Genomic DNA, 16796 nt, shown 5'->3' with positions numbered 1-16796 from the left:
CTGTAAGGGTGTAGGTGCATGCATGTCCCTAGGGAACAAGGGCTTGGCTTTCTTCCCTGCCTGGGTCAGGGCCTTGCAGGGTGGCAGAGCTCTGCCTTCAAGGCACACAGTTGATGGGAGGTGGGAGGAATCAGGGCTGAACTCTGTTCCCCAGGGAACTGCATTGCTTGGCCATGGGCAGGATAGGGCCACCCAGCCCCTCTGCACCAGTGCCTCTGCCTCCCTCCACCCCTGCACAACACATAAAGGTGAGGCAGTGGCAGCTTTATTTCAAAGTAGAACAAAGGTGTCTTTTATTCTTTCTGGAGATGCGACATTCAGATTTGCCATGAGCATGTCTGTGCTCAGACTGGCTGTTTGTGTGCATTTAGTCAGGGCACATCTGTACAGGGAAAACCGAAAATGGGAGACTTCTGTAACGTGGCTGAGCCTCACCGCTGGTAAAGAAACCCTGTTACCCAGCCAAACAGCATGATGTCGTGGTCCCTTGCACAGCACGTGTTGCTGAGCAGACAGGCTCTATAGAAAAATCTAAAAACAAAATGTATTTTCAAATATTTCACATCAATTTTTCTACTTTTGCTGGGAAGGAGTTTTGGCTCAAAGTGTATCCACTCCCAGGCTTCTCATCTCCCTTCATACCTCTCCCCTCCACCCGGTTGCTAAACCAGAGAGTTACAGCGCATCGAGGATGTTGTCAATTTTGGTGACCAGGTCCTGGCGCCTGTTGGAATGCATCTTCTCGTTCTCGATGTACGTGTCCTTCTTGAGCTTGCCAGCTACCAGCCGCTCAGCCTCGACTGAGGACTTCAGAACGAGCTCCTTGACTTGGCCATCGAGCTTCTGAATCTCACTTACCTTATGGGAGTGAGAAACAAAGGGAATATTAGAGGAGACAAAAAACCATCCCTACAGTGAAGCTGGAATAGAAGAGATGGTAAAGCTGGAGCAAAGGATCAAGTCAGTGCTAAGTGGAAACATCTCCAGTCCCTGAATATTGCCTCCTGAGCCATCACCTCTTTGGCATCACATTATGAGGAGCATCTCACAAATGGATAAATAAGTAGTGCAGATAAAGGGGCTCCAAGGACCCAGGAGCCATACTGGCAGGAAACAGATGCAATGACTGTTAAAGAGTGTTTAATGATAGATTTTAAAGGCTTCAAGCTAAATCACAACTATGACAGCTGGAAGCTGTGGCCCTACAGTTAATGTTAATGGTGTGTGAGAAGCAGGTCTGTAATGACAGAGCTACTCTTTGAGTCAGTAACAGGTTAAGCAAGGTGGCTGTCGGTTGAATGGACCTTAGAGACTAAAGTGTCCCTCACTTGGGGTTAAGTGGCTGTTCCAGGTAAGTGTTGAAATATAGTGGAGGAAGGAAAGGATAGTGGGTGTGTGCTCACTGTGCCATGGCTTTCAACATGGTACAGCAAAATACCCCCCTGAGGAGCATCACGTTACCAAAATTCTGTCAACACCAAATTCACATGTGCAAGAAAATATGAGATGAGGGAGAAGATTTTGGTTTGGCTGGTGTCAGTAGTAAAGTCAGAACTGATAACATGTTGATAGTTTCCATTTTTGCCTAAGTGTCACTGCCATGAGCTCAATGAGAAGCATCAGGATTGTGTTACAAAAGCATTAATCTGTACTCATGTAGCTGGTTCAAGGGCTGTTTAAGAAACAGCACAAGCAGCCATTTACCAGCAGCACTTACAGGGCTGTGTAACCAAGATTACTGCAAAAAGAATAAACTGATCTTCACACCCTCTGGCAGGGATCAAGACATTTTCAGAGGAAAAAAAAAATATACAGGCTGCAGAAACTAAACCCCAAATTAAAACTCACCTAGAATACTTGATAGAGCCAAGAATAGGAGAGCTTAAAAAAAAATAATTAGAATTTCTTACTTTATCACATAAGTCAGAGCCTTCTGTCTTCAGTTTAGACTGCAGAGAGGCTATTTCATTTGTCAGGGCCTTGTGCTCCGTCTCCAAAGCCTTTTTGCCACTGTTCAGGGTAGAGATGTCTCGTGACTGCTTGTATTTATTCACTGCTTCATCAAAGTGACGGTACAGCCCAAGTCTCTTGTTCACCAGAGTAAGCACTTGCTCTGTGATGCAGGCAACTTTCATCCTAGCTTCAGCAGCTGGATCCTGCAAGAGGACAGAAGGGAAGATCAAAGCAGTCATATCTTTGATCTGCATCAAGCCATGCTTGCAGTCTGCCACAGGACTGTTACAGAAACTGCTCCCTTTGCAATTAAGTCAACTGACTGTAATTAGGCAAACAGTACAAGACTAGGGCAAGCACCTTTCAGCACTCAGCCTAACCCAACAAATAGCTTAACAAAAAGTAAGTTAAAATGTTGCAGAAGGAGAATTGCAGACATCCCTGTTTCTCAGGGAGGGATTCCTTTTCATCCAGAAGGCAAAACTCAGGTTACCCTTAGCACACCAGGTCAAACCCTGCAAGACTATCAATGCTCAAGTAGCATAAAAACAGGGCTCCATTTAAGCATCTAGTAAGATATCCAATCAGCAGGAATATTCAGTGAGAATTACTGGTATGAAAAATCTCCAACCATCAGCTGAGTAAGCCACTAATGCTCCCACAGGGCTCTACATCATACAGCACCTTAGTGATGGAGAAATCCAGCCTCACATAGATGATCACAGTGAAGAACAAGATGTAAAAAGCTCCAACCACCAACAGAGGCTCCTGTAGCATCAAGATTTTGTTGAAGGTGTAATGAACCTAGAAGAGAAGTTCAAAACACTGAGGAGTGACCCATGTTACTATGCAAGAGAACTCCTCAACTCAGGCAGCAGCAGAACTGGCCATGCAGTCCAGCAAGTATGTATTTCTGGAACCCGATATGGGTGTTTTGACTGTGCCACTGAACAGAGAGAAGGCGCAACTGCTCAGGCAAACCATGCAGAGAGGCCACACTCACCACGATGTCTTGGATGTGCTGCTCCACCAGGTTGCTCTTGTGTGCCACAATAACTGGACGTCCAAAAGTGTCCAGATAAGTGTAGTGAAGCTCGTCTGAAGCACGATTGATTTCATAGGGGCTGTCCACATGGATATTCCTGTGAATAAAGCCAGACAGTCCCATGACTCCACAGTGTTTAAGATGATGTAACCTAGAACTTGGCTGGCCAACCGTGGCCTCTAGCACAAGGCCAATTATGCAGTTTAAACAACACTCTAAAAGGAAGCAAAGCTGTGTTCCAAGGTCTCCTCCACATGCACAGTCACGGTTTTGTTTCACTGTCCTCAGGCCATTAGAGCAGGCTGGAGAATTGCCACCAACACAGCATCGTCTGCAGTAACAAGCTAGGAGTAATGACACTTACTTGGCACCTTCTGGCAGGACAATCTTGACAGTCAGAGAGTCCGTAACTTGCTCATCAAACACATGGTCGACAAACCTCATTTTCAAGGCATACTGATCACCTGAGAGAGGGCAGACCAGAGGATAGTTACAACTCCTCAAAGAACAAGGGGCAACCTTGAAGCTCAGCTCCTAACAGAAGCAAGAGCAGAATTCAGATGGATACATTGTGCAGCAGGGTGCACTAGCTCACTCAAGTATATTTTAACCAGATGTCTACAAAAACCTGAAGGAAGCAGAGAGAAGAAGGTGGATTTGCACATTCTAGAAATAATAGCTAGCAACTGTTGTTGCTAAGGTGCAGCGTACTGCAGCTTTGAATTCTTTACTGTACAGCAACCACCTTTAAACACAGAGAAGGTGGTTTCTTATTCCCTTCCCCTGTACCACCCACCAAGATTGTAGAGGTATTCATAGCTTGGCAGGTTATAGCCGATGATGTAATGGGTTTTCCATCCCCCAAAAAGCGGGAAGCGGGGACGGATCTCCATCTCCACGGAGTCATCCAGGACAAGGAGGTGGCTGGTGGAGATGTTTCCGATTTCATCTCGGTAATAGACGTCCTGAGCAGCAGCTGGGAGAATGGTCTGTATGGAGAGAAGCAACAGTCAGAGCATTGGCTAGGAGTTATTTCCAGTGAAACTGGCAAAACCAATAATGGCTGTTAAGCATTGAGAAACTGCGCTCCCATGTGGGAGATGACAAAATGGCCATTCAGTTGCACTGAGTGGTAAAATTGTGCTATTATAAGCAATCAGCCACAGAAGTAGCTGCCAGCACTGAAATCACTTGGCCTCTAAATGAATGTGCTTTCTCCAGCCCAGTTTCAAATATCCCAGACAGCAAGGGATCTCATCATGCCCACCAGGACAGCAATTCCCTTTTCACTTCAGCCCGCTGCCCTAGCTCACTGAGCTTGCTGGCTTTATGCTCAGCAAAATGAGATTTCTGTTTGGCTGCACCACCTTAGAGAATTACAACAATCAATCCTGGAGGCTTCAAGCAGCGAGAAAGGTTTTGGTTCAGATGAAAACACATAATACTTCTCACATCTGGCTAGCAGAGCCACAGCTTTAACTCTTGTTGAGTGCTTTATGAGCAAGGAATGAATGGGTGAATTTCCAATTAATACTGTTCAACATGATGAGGGTATGACAGAGAAGGCAAACCTGAAAATAAGAGGGTGGGGACAGAATGAATGGCCCTTGCACACTGGAAAATGGAAAGCAGAGCTGTCAGCACAGGGATTAAGGGTGTTAATCGGTCCCTGAGGTTGGAGGGGTGGGAGTGTGGAGAAACATTGCATGCCTTGGTATATGCAGTTTGTTTGGCCAACAGAGGCAATAAAGCATATAACCTCCTAATTCTACCTCCAAAAGCTATTTTTATCTAGCATGAGTGTTCTCTGAAAATAGATCAGAGCTTTAATATTCCCTTATTACTTGGGTATGGTTTCCAAAGAAAAGGCAAAGGAAAAGGACAACTGTATTTTTTTTTTCCTCTGGGGATGTAAGAAAGGTGGAAGCCACAGTAAAAAAAAAAAAAAATTATGCAAAATGTCAACCTTAAAAGACTTGACAGAAGAGATCCCACTGTCTGGCTGTCTCTGGTAGTCGTATCTGGAGAAAGGCCCTTTCAGCACTGCTCCTGTGTGCTTTAAATCAACCGTCTCTTCAACCGCAATGTTCCCCCAGTGAGACACCTCGATGACTCGTGTCATACTGGTGATGGTCAGGAACGGACTGTTATTTTCATAGTGCACCTTCAGAGTGTCCTAACAAGGAAAAAAGATAAGCTATTAGACCTGAAGTAAGGAGCAACCTCCCCTCACAATTATCTGTCTCCACGTCCCACAGAGAAACCTCCTTGACAGACTCTGCAGAGAGGTGAAGCTGACTGCACAGGAAGGTTTGAGCCACCCCAGCCCAGTTCACATAGGGCACTGGGTACCTGGGGTGTACTCATACGTCGCACCCCGCATGTCTGGCTGAATTGTAACGGTGAGGGGGCTAGAGATGCAGTCTTCCCCATTGCAAATACACCCCTGCCAGAACCATGCACAAACTGGCGTGGTTTGCTCTGTGGGCACCAAGCAGCGGTCAGTAATCACATCTGTACTAGGAGCACCTCATTGGAGCACATGTTCCTAGCGTGCACGCAGAAACTCAGGCTTGACCTGCAATTCTTACATGAAAGCCTCCACTTCCCACTCTCCAGCCTCTGAGACACAGGTGCCACGTGTGCAATATGCTCTCTGCAGAGCCACAACATCTTTGCACAGACATTTACCTGGCTGTATGGAGGAATGTCCTTGAAGGGACCATATTCAATCATATCTTCAGTGCGGGAAGGGTTGCCCAGCTTGGTGTAACTCTCCACATTCCTAGAGGCCAGTTTGACCCGGGTCGTTTGGGTCTTGGTGAAGTACGGTGAGTAGAAATAGTGATTTCCTTCAAAGACCACAAACTGCTTCTCGCTTTGGGTGATATGGGTGGGGTAGGGCTGCAGCACGTGCGTGAAAACCATTTCAACAGATACACGGACCTTGGCTCCTGGTGCCAAAGGAGATGGCAGCTTCACAGAGAAGAATTTTCCACTGGAAGGGAGAACAGGTAAGTCATGGGAGATCTCTCCTGAGAGAGCAATCAGATCCAACCCCTGCAACATCCCCTGTGGATGGGAGCCCATATATCACATATACATGTGTGATTGGGGCCAATATTTTATTTGCTCCTCCAAGACTTACAGATGTCTTGTCCCAGAGGGTGTGCTTACTCTGGACTGGGGAAGCAGGACAGGAGGCAGCACAGGGTGAACTGTGTCCAGGCACAATTACAGTCTTTGCTTCACAAAAACACCCGGCTCCCATTTTGGAGGGGGAATGGTGACATACTCCCCTCCCTAGTTCTGCATGCTTCAGCAGGGGGGTTTCCATTCTTCTCCAGATGACAAGAATGATTTGAATTGGAGGACGCATGTGCAAATGTCCAGAAGACAAATCACAAACATCTTAAGCACCTGTTCCCACAAAGTCTGTTCATTCTCAGCTTTTTGCCCACAGGATCTGAAACTAAGGCACGGCCAGAAAGTGAGCATAGTTTTGGACTGAGGTTCTAGAGAAAGGATCGAGATTTTGCCAAACCTGTAAGGATGCGCCAGACGGATTGAGGCAATGACAGAAGTGAATGGACTTCAAGTCATGCCTGGTGACCCAAGAGCAGGATCACGAGGCCTCCAGATATGTCAGAAACCACGGTCTACCTTGGTGACTTAACTCTGCAGCTACTGTCCTCTTGAAACCCAGCAGCACTGTGCTTCTGACCCACTTTACAAGCACCCTTTATTTCTCAGCTCCCATGGCTCTGAAAGCATGCACCTGCCCAGTCTTGCAGTGTATGCACAGTATCCCAAGCTTGGCAGTGCAGAGCCTTGGGCAAAAGACAGCATCCTCTCTCCCTGCAGCAGGCAACAGCCCATGCTGGGCCACAGCATCCAGCGCACTGTGGTACTCCCCAGACTAAGAGCGGTGCTCTGGGGACACAGCCAAAGAGCACTTACAATGTCTCTGTAATCACCACTGCCAATCATTTGAGACCTCAAAAGGGAGCAACGGGTAAGAGCATGACCATAGCTATAATGCTTCTCTTACTTGATGTCCCTTAATAAAGGAACAGGGCATTACTTAAGGCACTGAGTACAAGAGACTAAGCACAGCTGAGGCCCCCTGAAGGCAGCTGAGTTGCATTTAAGAGAGAGATTGTCTCCCTTATAGGGCTCTCCCCTTGCTAGCAGCCACAGGTGGCTGCGAGAAGGTATGTGCTGGGTTCAGTGCAGAGATCTAAAACCACATGTGCTTATCTCCCAAGGAAAGAGCATCTGAGGGAGGGGAATGACTTTTACTGGGGCCTCTTGGGCTGCAGGAATTGGGTTTGGCTGCTTGTGTGAACTGTGCTCCCTGGCTCTGTAGCACCCCAGGATGCAGCCTGAGTACAGAGTGGATCTTTCCAGGAACAAAAGACTGTAGGATCTCTAGGTACATGGGACTGGGGTAGTACTTCTGCTCCATTGTAAGGATGATGGTGGAACCCCCCTGCACAACTCTAGGTACTGACCTTAGAGGGCGATACTCACCTTTTGCCCTTAACTTTAGTCTCTCTCACTTCCAAGGTGTTCTCCTCCTCTTCCTCACCCTTTACCTGTTCCAAAACAACAGACTGATCAGTGTGCTGCTGCTTAAAAGACTTGACGTGTCCAGGGCAAACTCCATACAGTCCCTATCCACTTTTTAGTGGGATGCCCCCCAGAAAGTACAAGCTGATAGATAACTACTTTATTAAAAAAAAAGGCCTTTTATAACGTTTTTCATTAATACAAATTGCAGCGCAGTCAGTGTGCAAGAACAGATACTGGAGATTTCTGATACACCTCTCAAGTTCCCCTCAGCCTGGTTCCCAAGCCAGCACAGTCACTGTAATGTGTGCAAATGAGAATCTTGGTCAACTGCTTTCGTGATTTCTCTTGTATGTTCTCTACAGTGGCTGGGGAGTGAGCAGGCCACGGGAATCTGACTTGGCCAGCAAGCAAAAAGGAGATCAGTGCAAATACTCCTGGGATTAGAAGAGCCCTCTCGCACGTACGTCCCGTGGGGTAAGAGGCTGGACCCCCCCCCCCCCCGGGCCTGTACTAGCTGGGGATGCAAGCACCGCTCCACCCGAGGGGCTGCGGCTGCTCCCGTTACAGCAGTAACGACGTTAATTAGCCTCTCTCTCGACTCCCTCATCGCTTCCCAGACCTTACCACCTCGGCCATTCGCCCCCCCTTTGTTCCGTAAAACGACAGAACCCTTAGCTTCATTATTTACAAGGCAGTGGGAGCACTGGAGGAGCAGCGCGGCCAGCGCTGGCTGGGCGCCGGGCGGGGGAGCCTCTCCTGCCGGCCACGCCGGCTGCCGGCGGAGCCCGTGCGGAGGGTAACAGCCCGGCGCGCCCGCAGGGCGGCGGGAGTCGGGAGCGCGGCGCTGTGTCTACGTGTCCCTGCGGGCGGCGGGGCCCGGGCAGCGCCCGAGGCCGTGCCGCGGCCGCCCCGCGAGGAGCGGGGCGCCGTCCCCCGCTGCCGCTTGCGGCCCGCGCTCACCTGCACGCCCAGGTAGGCCAGGCGGGGCTCCAGGCCGGGCTCCAGCGCCAGCAGGAAGGCGGAGGCGGCCGTGCCGCCCGCCGCGTTGGCCAGGCTGAGCTCGGCCGAGACCTTGGCCAGGTGGGTGCTGAGGTCCACGGAGCGCCGCGCCTCCTCCAGCAGCAGGTCGGCGGCGGCCCCGGCGGCCGCTAGGCAGAGGAGCAGGCGGCACAGCAGCCCCGCCATGGCCGACACACCGCACGGGGAGGGCACAAGATGGCGGCGCCCGCGCTGTACGGGGAGGGCACAAGATGGCGGCGTCCAACGGGGAAGGAGGCTCACGATGGCGGCGTCCAGCGGCGCCTGAGGCCCCCGCGGCGTAGGGCGGCGTCGCGAGTGCCTGAGGAGAAAGGCCGGGCTGGAGGCGCGGCTGCGGCGGGGCGGGTCCGGCCCCTCCAGAGCCCCGGGGCTGGCTCTGGCCTCCCGCAGCCGCGGGCGGCCGCCTCCCTCCCCCGGTGTTCCCACCGTCCCTTTCTCGATGCTTTCCAGCGCCCAGGGCCGGGGGTTCCCGCGGTGCGGCTGGGCCCACGCTCCTGCTGAGCTCCCAGGCCTGGCCAGGCCTCGGGGCCGGCCAAGCGCCAGAGGGATGGTAGCCACTCGCTCGGCCCTGCTGCGGAAAACCACTGTGGGGCCTGAAAAGGAGCAAAAAGCAATTATAATAAATAATACGGGGCGCTCAGGGCATCCATTTAAGTCTCCTCTCCAGCCGCCGCACAAAGCAGCTCTGTTTTCTCCTCCTTTTTAGCCAAAGCTGGCTCTTGCCAGGGCTCTGACAGTGGTGGCTTCGAGCGGTCAAAGGCTTAAAGCCTGGTGGTAGCGCCGGGCGTGGGATGGCACCGGAGAAGGGCAGTCAGCATGGGCGGCACTGGGATTTAGCACCAGAGATGGAGTTACGGTGCTTTTGATTACCCTGCTGAATAAATGAGCCACAAATTGGGACAGTTTGTCTCGCTGGCACGTGCACTGCTGTTGCTCTGTAAGGCGATGTTTTACGCAAGTAGATTTCAAGCTGAATCCAAATCTTCTGCTGAAAACCACTGATAATTGACAGCTAAATGATGCTGGAGTAGAAGTGCTGCAGGCAGCCAAGGCATAATAACCGGCCCTGAACTAACTTAGGCAAAGAGAGCTGGAGAAAGGAAAATGTTAGTGGTTTAACACATGACTGGGGAAGAGGTGATTGACACTTTATTCCCAAACATCTAAAGCAGATAAAAGCGAGGAACGGATATTGTCTGCCATGATTGCTGGACCAAGGCTTTCGCCTGTGAGCCCTGTGGGACAACAGGCTTTTCATGTTTGCATAATATGATCCAGGACTCGACCTTTCTTTAAGATCTTAATATGAGTCACGGAGATAATTCTTTGAATTGGCCTGAGATTGCCAAGTATCGGAAGGGAATTTCCTAAATGTTGTGAGTTTGGATCTGGAGTCAAATAGCCCCTTGGCAAAGGCTAAATAAAATGGGATGTCTCTTGGTGTGCTATGTTCAAAACAGCATCACCTCCTAACTGGCCTTCCCTTTCTCCCCTCGCCGCCCCCCCCAATTCCTATCATGGAAATTTTCTTGGCAAATGACTTCAATTTCCCTTTGATTTATTTAGGCACCAGACCTGTGAATTTGGCAGCTGGCCCTGCTAGCATATCCTAGCACAACCAGGTAGTTTTGTCACCATGTTTTGGGTGACAGCGGGGCTATCTTCCAGCAGCACAGCAGGAGATGGTCGCAGGGATGGGTGTTCAGCTCCTCAGCCTCGTGCTTCCAGCTAGGGAAATGTTCCAGGTCCCTCTGCTCTCCAGGAAAAGCATGTTTATCTTGGCCCTCTTCTCCAAAGTGCTGGGCTTTGGGGCCCTGGAACTGGGTAGGCAGGTTCAGGGAGAAACAACCGTGAAACATGGAGGGCTGAGCAAAACAGCAGGCTCTAATTTAAGGCTGGCCAGCGGTGCTGCGTCTGGGGACTCCCTCCAGTTGTCTAGGTTGGTTTTGCTGTGGAAAGTTACTCTGCTAGGAGCGGCTGTCTGTCCTTCCTTCAACCCCGGCCTCCATATCACAGGGAATAAATGAGCTCTAGGCTGCGTCTTTAATAACATGTGCAGCTCCAGCCTTTATTTCCCCTCTCTCCCTCAGGGCAATTTCTCCTGCAAAGGGAGGGAAATAAATACATGCACATTCCCCTTGTGTCTGGAGATAATTGGGCTTCAGTCGTTACATCCCTGGCCAAAGGTTTCTCTCTGATGGGTTCAGCCCAGAGCCTGGATCTGAGCTTGCTGGCAAATGCAAAAGTTTCAACATCTGACCCATCCCAGACCCTGGCGAGCTCTGAATCAGGCTGTTATATGCTAACCCTGTGTTCAGATCCATTTCTAATTGCGATAATTGAGTCATGCCGAGCCTGTGCAGCGTCTGTTCCAAGACTTCAGCCCTACCACGTAGGCTAAATTTATCTTTGGGTTGAAAAGCTGCTGCCTTTAGGCTTGCTTCAAGGATGAGTTTGGCTCTGCAGGCCCCTCTCACTGCTGCTCTGTGTGTTGTGTAGATCTTTAAGCTTGCACCAAGTGGTGCCAGGCTGTTGTTCCTTCGTGCATGGGTTCGGTTAACAGCTGGCAGCAGGCCCCTGGCTGGGTGTGCTGGTTATGGTGGCTGCAATAGCTCGCGGATAGCTTGCGGGATGTGTTCGAGCAGGGAGAGGCTGCTTTTGCAGGCAAGGAGCACTGCAGGGCCCGCTGCCTCCTAATTGTCCCAGGCTGTGGTGCTTGCATGCAGATCCGGCCACCCAGGGCCAGTGCCAAGCAGCAGCAAGAGCCAGGAGTCCAGAGCTGCTTATTTTTCTCTCTTCATGTGTTGGGTTTTTTTTAATTCTCCCATTGCGAGGAATGTCTCCCTCCAGCAGTAATGCCCCAGAGAGCTGCGGGTCAGGAAGCAGCATGAGAGAGGTTACCAGACCCTGCTGCCATCCAGGCACTGGCGTAATGCCCCAGCTCCTGGTGACGTGCTGTGGAGAGAGCATGTCACCCTCAGGGACACCGAGCAGTGGGAGGGGAACAGCCGCAATGGAGCCGTCTGCCAGGGCTGAGGGACGAGAGCGGTCTAATAAATGCCTCTGGCAGGATAAGCCATGGACAGAACTGCACCCTAGGAAAAACCCTACGCTCTTCTGTTTTTACAGGGCTGATGCCAAACTCAGAGCTGTGTCATCTGTCAGAGCAATTTGTTCTCAAGGAGGAAAGGAGAAGAAGTTGTTTTCCTGAAGGAGCGGGTTGGCTGTGACCACAGGAGCACACTGAAGCCTGTAGCAGCAGGGAACTGGATTTATTCTGCTGTGATCCTCATACCAGCGGGGAGCTTGCACCAGGAATATGCAGGGACCATGACATAATGTGTTGCTCTCTGAGGAGCCCAGGTCAGGGGCAGGAGATATTAAACAGGGCTGTGCATGTGTACCAGAAGTCATCCTGGCAACACCTTAGCTTGGAGATTTAACTACAACTCTAACAGCAATCCTGAAAAAAACCATAGGCACGTGGCTGTCATGATGACCGAGAAAAAACTCTGTGCTTCAGATTTTATTGGTGTTTCACTGTTTAATCCTGTACATGAAAAATCAAGGCAGCCTTCTGGCTGCCAGTGGGAGGCAGAGGGCACTTCTCTCTCTGTATTCGATCCCGAGCGAGATTTTGCAGTTCCCAGCCGCGAGGGCGCAGGTATGACCTGGCTGAGTGATGGCAGAGTTTACTTAGCCTTGCTAAGGCCCTCGAAAAGCAGCTGGAAAAGAAAAAAACAGTCGTCTTCCAGTTTCATTATTTTTACAACCTCATTTTTCAGCTAGTCAGCACAACTCACGCTGAGCCTCTGCCAAGCAAAACACACCATGATTCTTGCTTGGGGCTCGCCTGTGATTTCCATGGGAGTGGTGGGCCTGGAGGGGGGCTGGTTGGGGCTCAGCTCCTGCGCTTTGTTCGGCTGCCCTGGAAACGTGTCCTGCCTTCGCACAGAGACAGTGCTGACGGGGCACTGTCTGCTCAGGGGCTGCTCCTGTGGGGTTTCTTCAAGTTACTTCAGGAATCTGCAGTAGCCCCCCTTACAATGTTGACCTTTCCTTAAAATAATTTCTTCCTGGGTTTAAAAGAAATCTGTTTTCCTTCCCACGTTAGACCATGAGACTCAGAAAAACTAACGGAGAAAACTAACTGCGCACAGAAAGTGGAAAAACCAATTGTACGAAGCATCAGCGAGCACATAGGAAAGCCTGCCGGAGGAAAACAGGAGAGCGTCTGTGAGTCTTGTCAGGGGGCGAGACCAATACGTTACAGGTATTGTTGCAATGGCGAGGAACACATTGCAGCAAGGATGATTCTTTATCAGTATAAAAAGTACTTTTAACTCTGTTTTTAAAGCTTACTAGAAATGTAACTGAAATAGCCATAGACAGGCACTGGTGGGCTAGTGATAGAAGAAATCTGCTACACTGTGCGGTTAAAATGCAGAGCCTGAGCAAGGAATGCGTATGTTGCCCACTGGAGGAGATCTGCTTCGGTTTGGGTGGGCCTGGATTTTGTTACAGGATGAGAGCATGTTTTGGATAGAGGGAACAGTGTTGGTTTAACTGTATCACAAAATTAGGGTGTGAGCAGGGCTGCCACTCAAGTACTTCCCAGTGCAGACAGGACCTGGATACAATGTGCTCTTCGAACCAACCCTAAAGTGGCCCGGCCACATCACACCACAGCTTGAAAATGCCTTTGGCAGATTGGTGTCTGTAAAGCCAGAGGAGGTGTAAGGAGGATGGGGTGCAAATCTTGGTTTGAAAAGACAAATGCTGCCTTGTACAGAGAACCAGGAGGGCAGGGCAGCTGCTGTCCTTCCACGCTCCAGAGGAGGAGGCTGGGGGTCCTAGCCACGGGCAGAGAGGGGACATGCTGGCTCCTGGGGCAGTGGCTGAACCGCACCCTTGTGGTGCAGACGGGCTGTGTTCAGCTCCTCCTGCCAGGGCCTGGCACAGGATCAGACCTCTGCCAGCTGCTTATTTGCCCCAAGACTGCAACCTTCCAGAGCAGGCAGTGGAGGCAACAGCACCTATGTTTGGCAGAAAAACACGGGGACAAATGCCGTGAAAAAGCATCCAGTGGAAACCCGCATACTCCAAGGTAGGAGCACCCATTCGACCGGCGCCAAGCTCCCTGACGTGAGCAAGGTGTGCTGGGGTCCTGGCTGGTATCTGCAGGCAGTGGTGCCGGAACAGAGAGGCCCTGCAGCTGCGCTGCCCTTTCTGCCCCGCCTGGGCTGGGAGATGGAGCTCGTTCCTAGCTCTGTTCGGGGTGGCAAAAAGCCTTGCCTAGCCTCACCCTGCCGTGCTCCCCCACCCCGCAGTGCCCCCCACCCTGCAGTGCCTTGCAGCGTCCCCCACTCGCTCCCTCCCCAGGGTGTCCCCCCGTGTCCGCACGTCGCCGCCAGGGGGCGCCCAGGCGCCCCGCAGCCGGGGAGCGCCGAGGGGGCGGTACCGGCGCTGGCGCGGTAGCGTAGCGCCGCCCCTTGGCGAATAGCGTGCGCTACGCGGGTGGCGCAGGGGCTGCCCGCCGCTCGGGAGCAATGGCCCGGCGCGGGGGAAAGCCCTGCCCGGGGGCGGCCGGGCTGCCGCCGCCTCCTGCCTGCCGCTGCTGGCTTAACCGCCCCATTCACTGCAGCTCTCACATTAGTAGTAACAGTTAATGAAAGAGAGGGCTCAGTTCTCTTCCCTTAATGAAAGAGAGGGCCCAGTTCTCTTCCCACAGGCTCCTGGCAGGAACCCCCGATGAGGTTGTATCCCCTGGCTGTTTGTGATGGGCAAAAGTCACCCAAATCTGTCGGGGTAACAGAGCACCTTACGGTGATCCGCTGCAGGGATCAGCAGACCACTGCATCATCCCGCTGTCATCGCTGACCTGTCAATCTGCCAGGTTCTGGGGTGTTCAGTGCCTCTCCTGGGGTTGCTGCAGGAGGTGGAGTTTGTCCCTAGGGTGAAGGACGGGGAGAGGTGGCACGCGTCTCCCCCGGGTGAAAGAAAGGCTGTGCAGTAATGCAGTGCCCCGGTGCTGTGGGACCGTGGTGTGATTTAGTGCCCAATCTTTCAGATAAGTGGTAACGCATTTTTCCTTCTGACCTTTTAAGGTCCAGCAAATGTGGTGCCAGGACCCGCCTCAGAATAGTACAGTCCCAGGGCCACGATCCTGGCCTCAGTGTCAGTGAAGCCCGGCAAGGAATCGTCACTGGCCACTCGCAGTACAATAACTGAGTTTCCATCTTTGCATGGAATCCTCTTTGCATGCATTCTCTTTCACAGCTTGTTTTTGTAAAGGAAAGCGCTTGCTGGTGTATTTAGCTTGGAAGCCCGTTGTTCTCGTAGAGTTTAAACCTGGATTTTAAAGCTTCCGTTTTGCAGGATCTGCCACAGACAGTGGGAAGTTGAGGATCCCACTAGCAGCAGCAAGAGGGGGTCATTTGCAGATTGGCAGCTGTTGCTGTGCCTTCTGCTTCCTCCAGGAGCCTTGTGTTTGTGCTGTGCTTGCTGTGAGATAATGCAGATTTCTCACCAGGTTACTAAATTTTGGAATCCGCGGGCGGGGACTCTGCATGCACCATCCGCGGATGGTGCTCTGCAAAGTACTAGCTGGGATTTACATTTCTCCTGCAAAGGCAGCCCCTGTGCCCCTGCCAGGCTCAATCAAAACCTCTGACCCAAGCCTGGCTGTTCATGGACCTCGGGTGTGTGTGTAGGTGGCGGTCCGCCATGTCCCCTTCCCCAGAGACAATCCCATCATGCCCTGGCAGATGGCTGGTGGTGATTCCTTCCCACCACAGGCTGTTTGATGTGTGACCCAAAAAGAGGGAGCATTAGCCTTGTGTGAACAGCATTGGTCTGCAGCAGTGAATGCAATCACTCTTTCCTGATAAGAAAAACACTGATGATCTAGGAAAAAAAAGAAACTTGAGGATAAAAGATCATTCTTTCTTATTCATTTCTTTACTGACGGGTCTCAGGCTCCTCACACACAGCCCTCCTACCTGCCTGCTAAGAAATGCCTGATATGGTGTTTGCACTGTTTTTCCCCAAGTCACAGGTATTGCTTAGCAAACTGATCCACTCCAACAGAAAGGATGGCAGGCAGTAGAGCACGTAGCCCCACACAGATCACCCAGAAAGCAGGCTAAAAGGCAGCCTTAGCCTCTGCCCTGTACTCCAGCAGGCCAGGCCCGGTCTGATATTGGGGTGGCCCTGGTGTCTGAAGCAATTTGGCAGAGTGCAGGAGTGCAGATTGGGCAGAGCAGATGTTCCTCAGGCTGGCATTGTGCTGGTGTAGATGGGATAATGCATCTTTTGTAGCCTGATTGCTCTCAGGTTGGCTGAGGACTTCACTGAAGGAGACAAACCCAGAGAGATCCTGTTCATCTAAACAAAGTAAGAGGTGCTGTTTCTATTTGCCAGAAATTCAGGCAGGGATATGGAGCCAGCCCTGAGCGCTAGAACAGAGTAATTGAAGTTTTAACACCCACCTATAACCATTTCAGTTTTAGGCGATTGTGTTTTGCAGGGCATACCTTCAATTTGGTGGCTCAGGGATTTGCAAACAGTGAGTCATAACTCCCCGAAGTCAAAAATGCAGCTGCTGAGGCACCAGGCATTGAAAAGTGTTGTCCAAGATAAAAGCAAAGCAAACCTCACTGCCCACACACCCTTATCCTTCAAGGCTGAGTATCTTTGTCACCCTCTGAAAACATGCACTCAAAATTATACAGGCTTCTCGTGGTTGCCATTGATACAGAATTTACTTCTCCTTTTAGAGCAGACAAGAGGGGATTGTGAAAACCTGTGACTTGAAAGAGTTGCGGCAGATAGATACGAAGCTAATATGCAGCACCCTGTGCTTGCAGAGAGGTGGCTGGCATTTGAGGAAGGAACTGTGCTGTGGGATGTGCCTGTGTCCTTCCCAGGCAGGGTCCTAGAAGAGCTTCCTGGGCCTCTGCAGACAACCCCTTCACATCCAGGATGGACCTGCAGATCCTGGAGAGCATGCATGCCACCAGTTTGGTTTCTACCCATGGAGCACTGCCTTTGGGACACCTCTTGGCACTGACTCACAGTTAAGGAAGAAGCAACATGCGAGTCACCTGTCCCATAAAGTGTCCTGCTCACAGTGGTCACGTGGCACTGAGCTCCTGTCCCATGACACATTCTGGGTACAACAGCA

At 51.3% G+C, this 16796-nt stretch overlaps 1 protein-coding gene across 1 annotated transcript; it reads right to left on the bottom strand.

Moving 5' to 3' along the window:
• Positions 1 to 264: 264 nt before the first annotated feature.
• Positions 265 to 8771, bottom strand: RPN1 (ribophorin I). Its single transcript, XM_076346369.1, has 10 exons — positions 8534 to 8771; positions 7532 to 7596; positions 5690 to 5996; positions 4965 to 5174; positions 3795 to 3987; positions 3363 to 3462; positions 2957 to 3095; positions 2638 to 2757; positions 1911 to 2156; positions 265 to 858 (listed from the first exon to the last, which is right to left on the bottom strand). Exons 1-10 carry the CDS (start codon positions 8756 to 8758, stop codon positions 676 to 678), a joined length of 1788 nt encoding a protein of 595 aa, XP_076202484.1. The 5' UTR covers positions 8759 to 8771; the 3' UTR covers positions 265 to 675.
• Positions 8772 to 16796: the final 8025 nt, after the last annotated feature.

This window comes from Aptenodytes patagonicus, chromosome 8 (genome assembly GCF_965638725.1).
Source record: "Aptenodytes patagonicus chromosome 8, bAptPat1.pri.cur, whole genome shotgun sequence".
Taxonomy (NCBI): domain Eukaryota; kingdom Metazoa; phylum Chordata; class Aves; order Sphenisciformes; family Spheniscidae; genus Aptenodytes; species Aptenodytes patagonicus.
The sequence above is the reverse complement of the archived record's forward strand: the minus strand, read 5'-3'. Positions and strand labels throughout refer to the sequence as shown.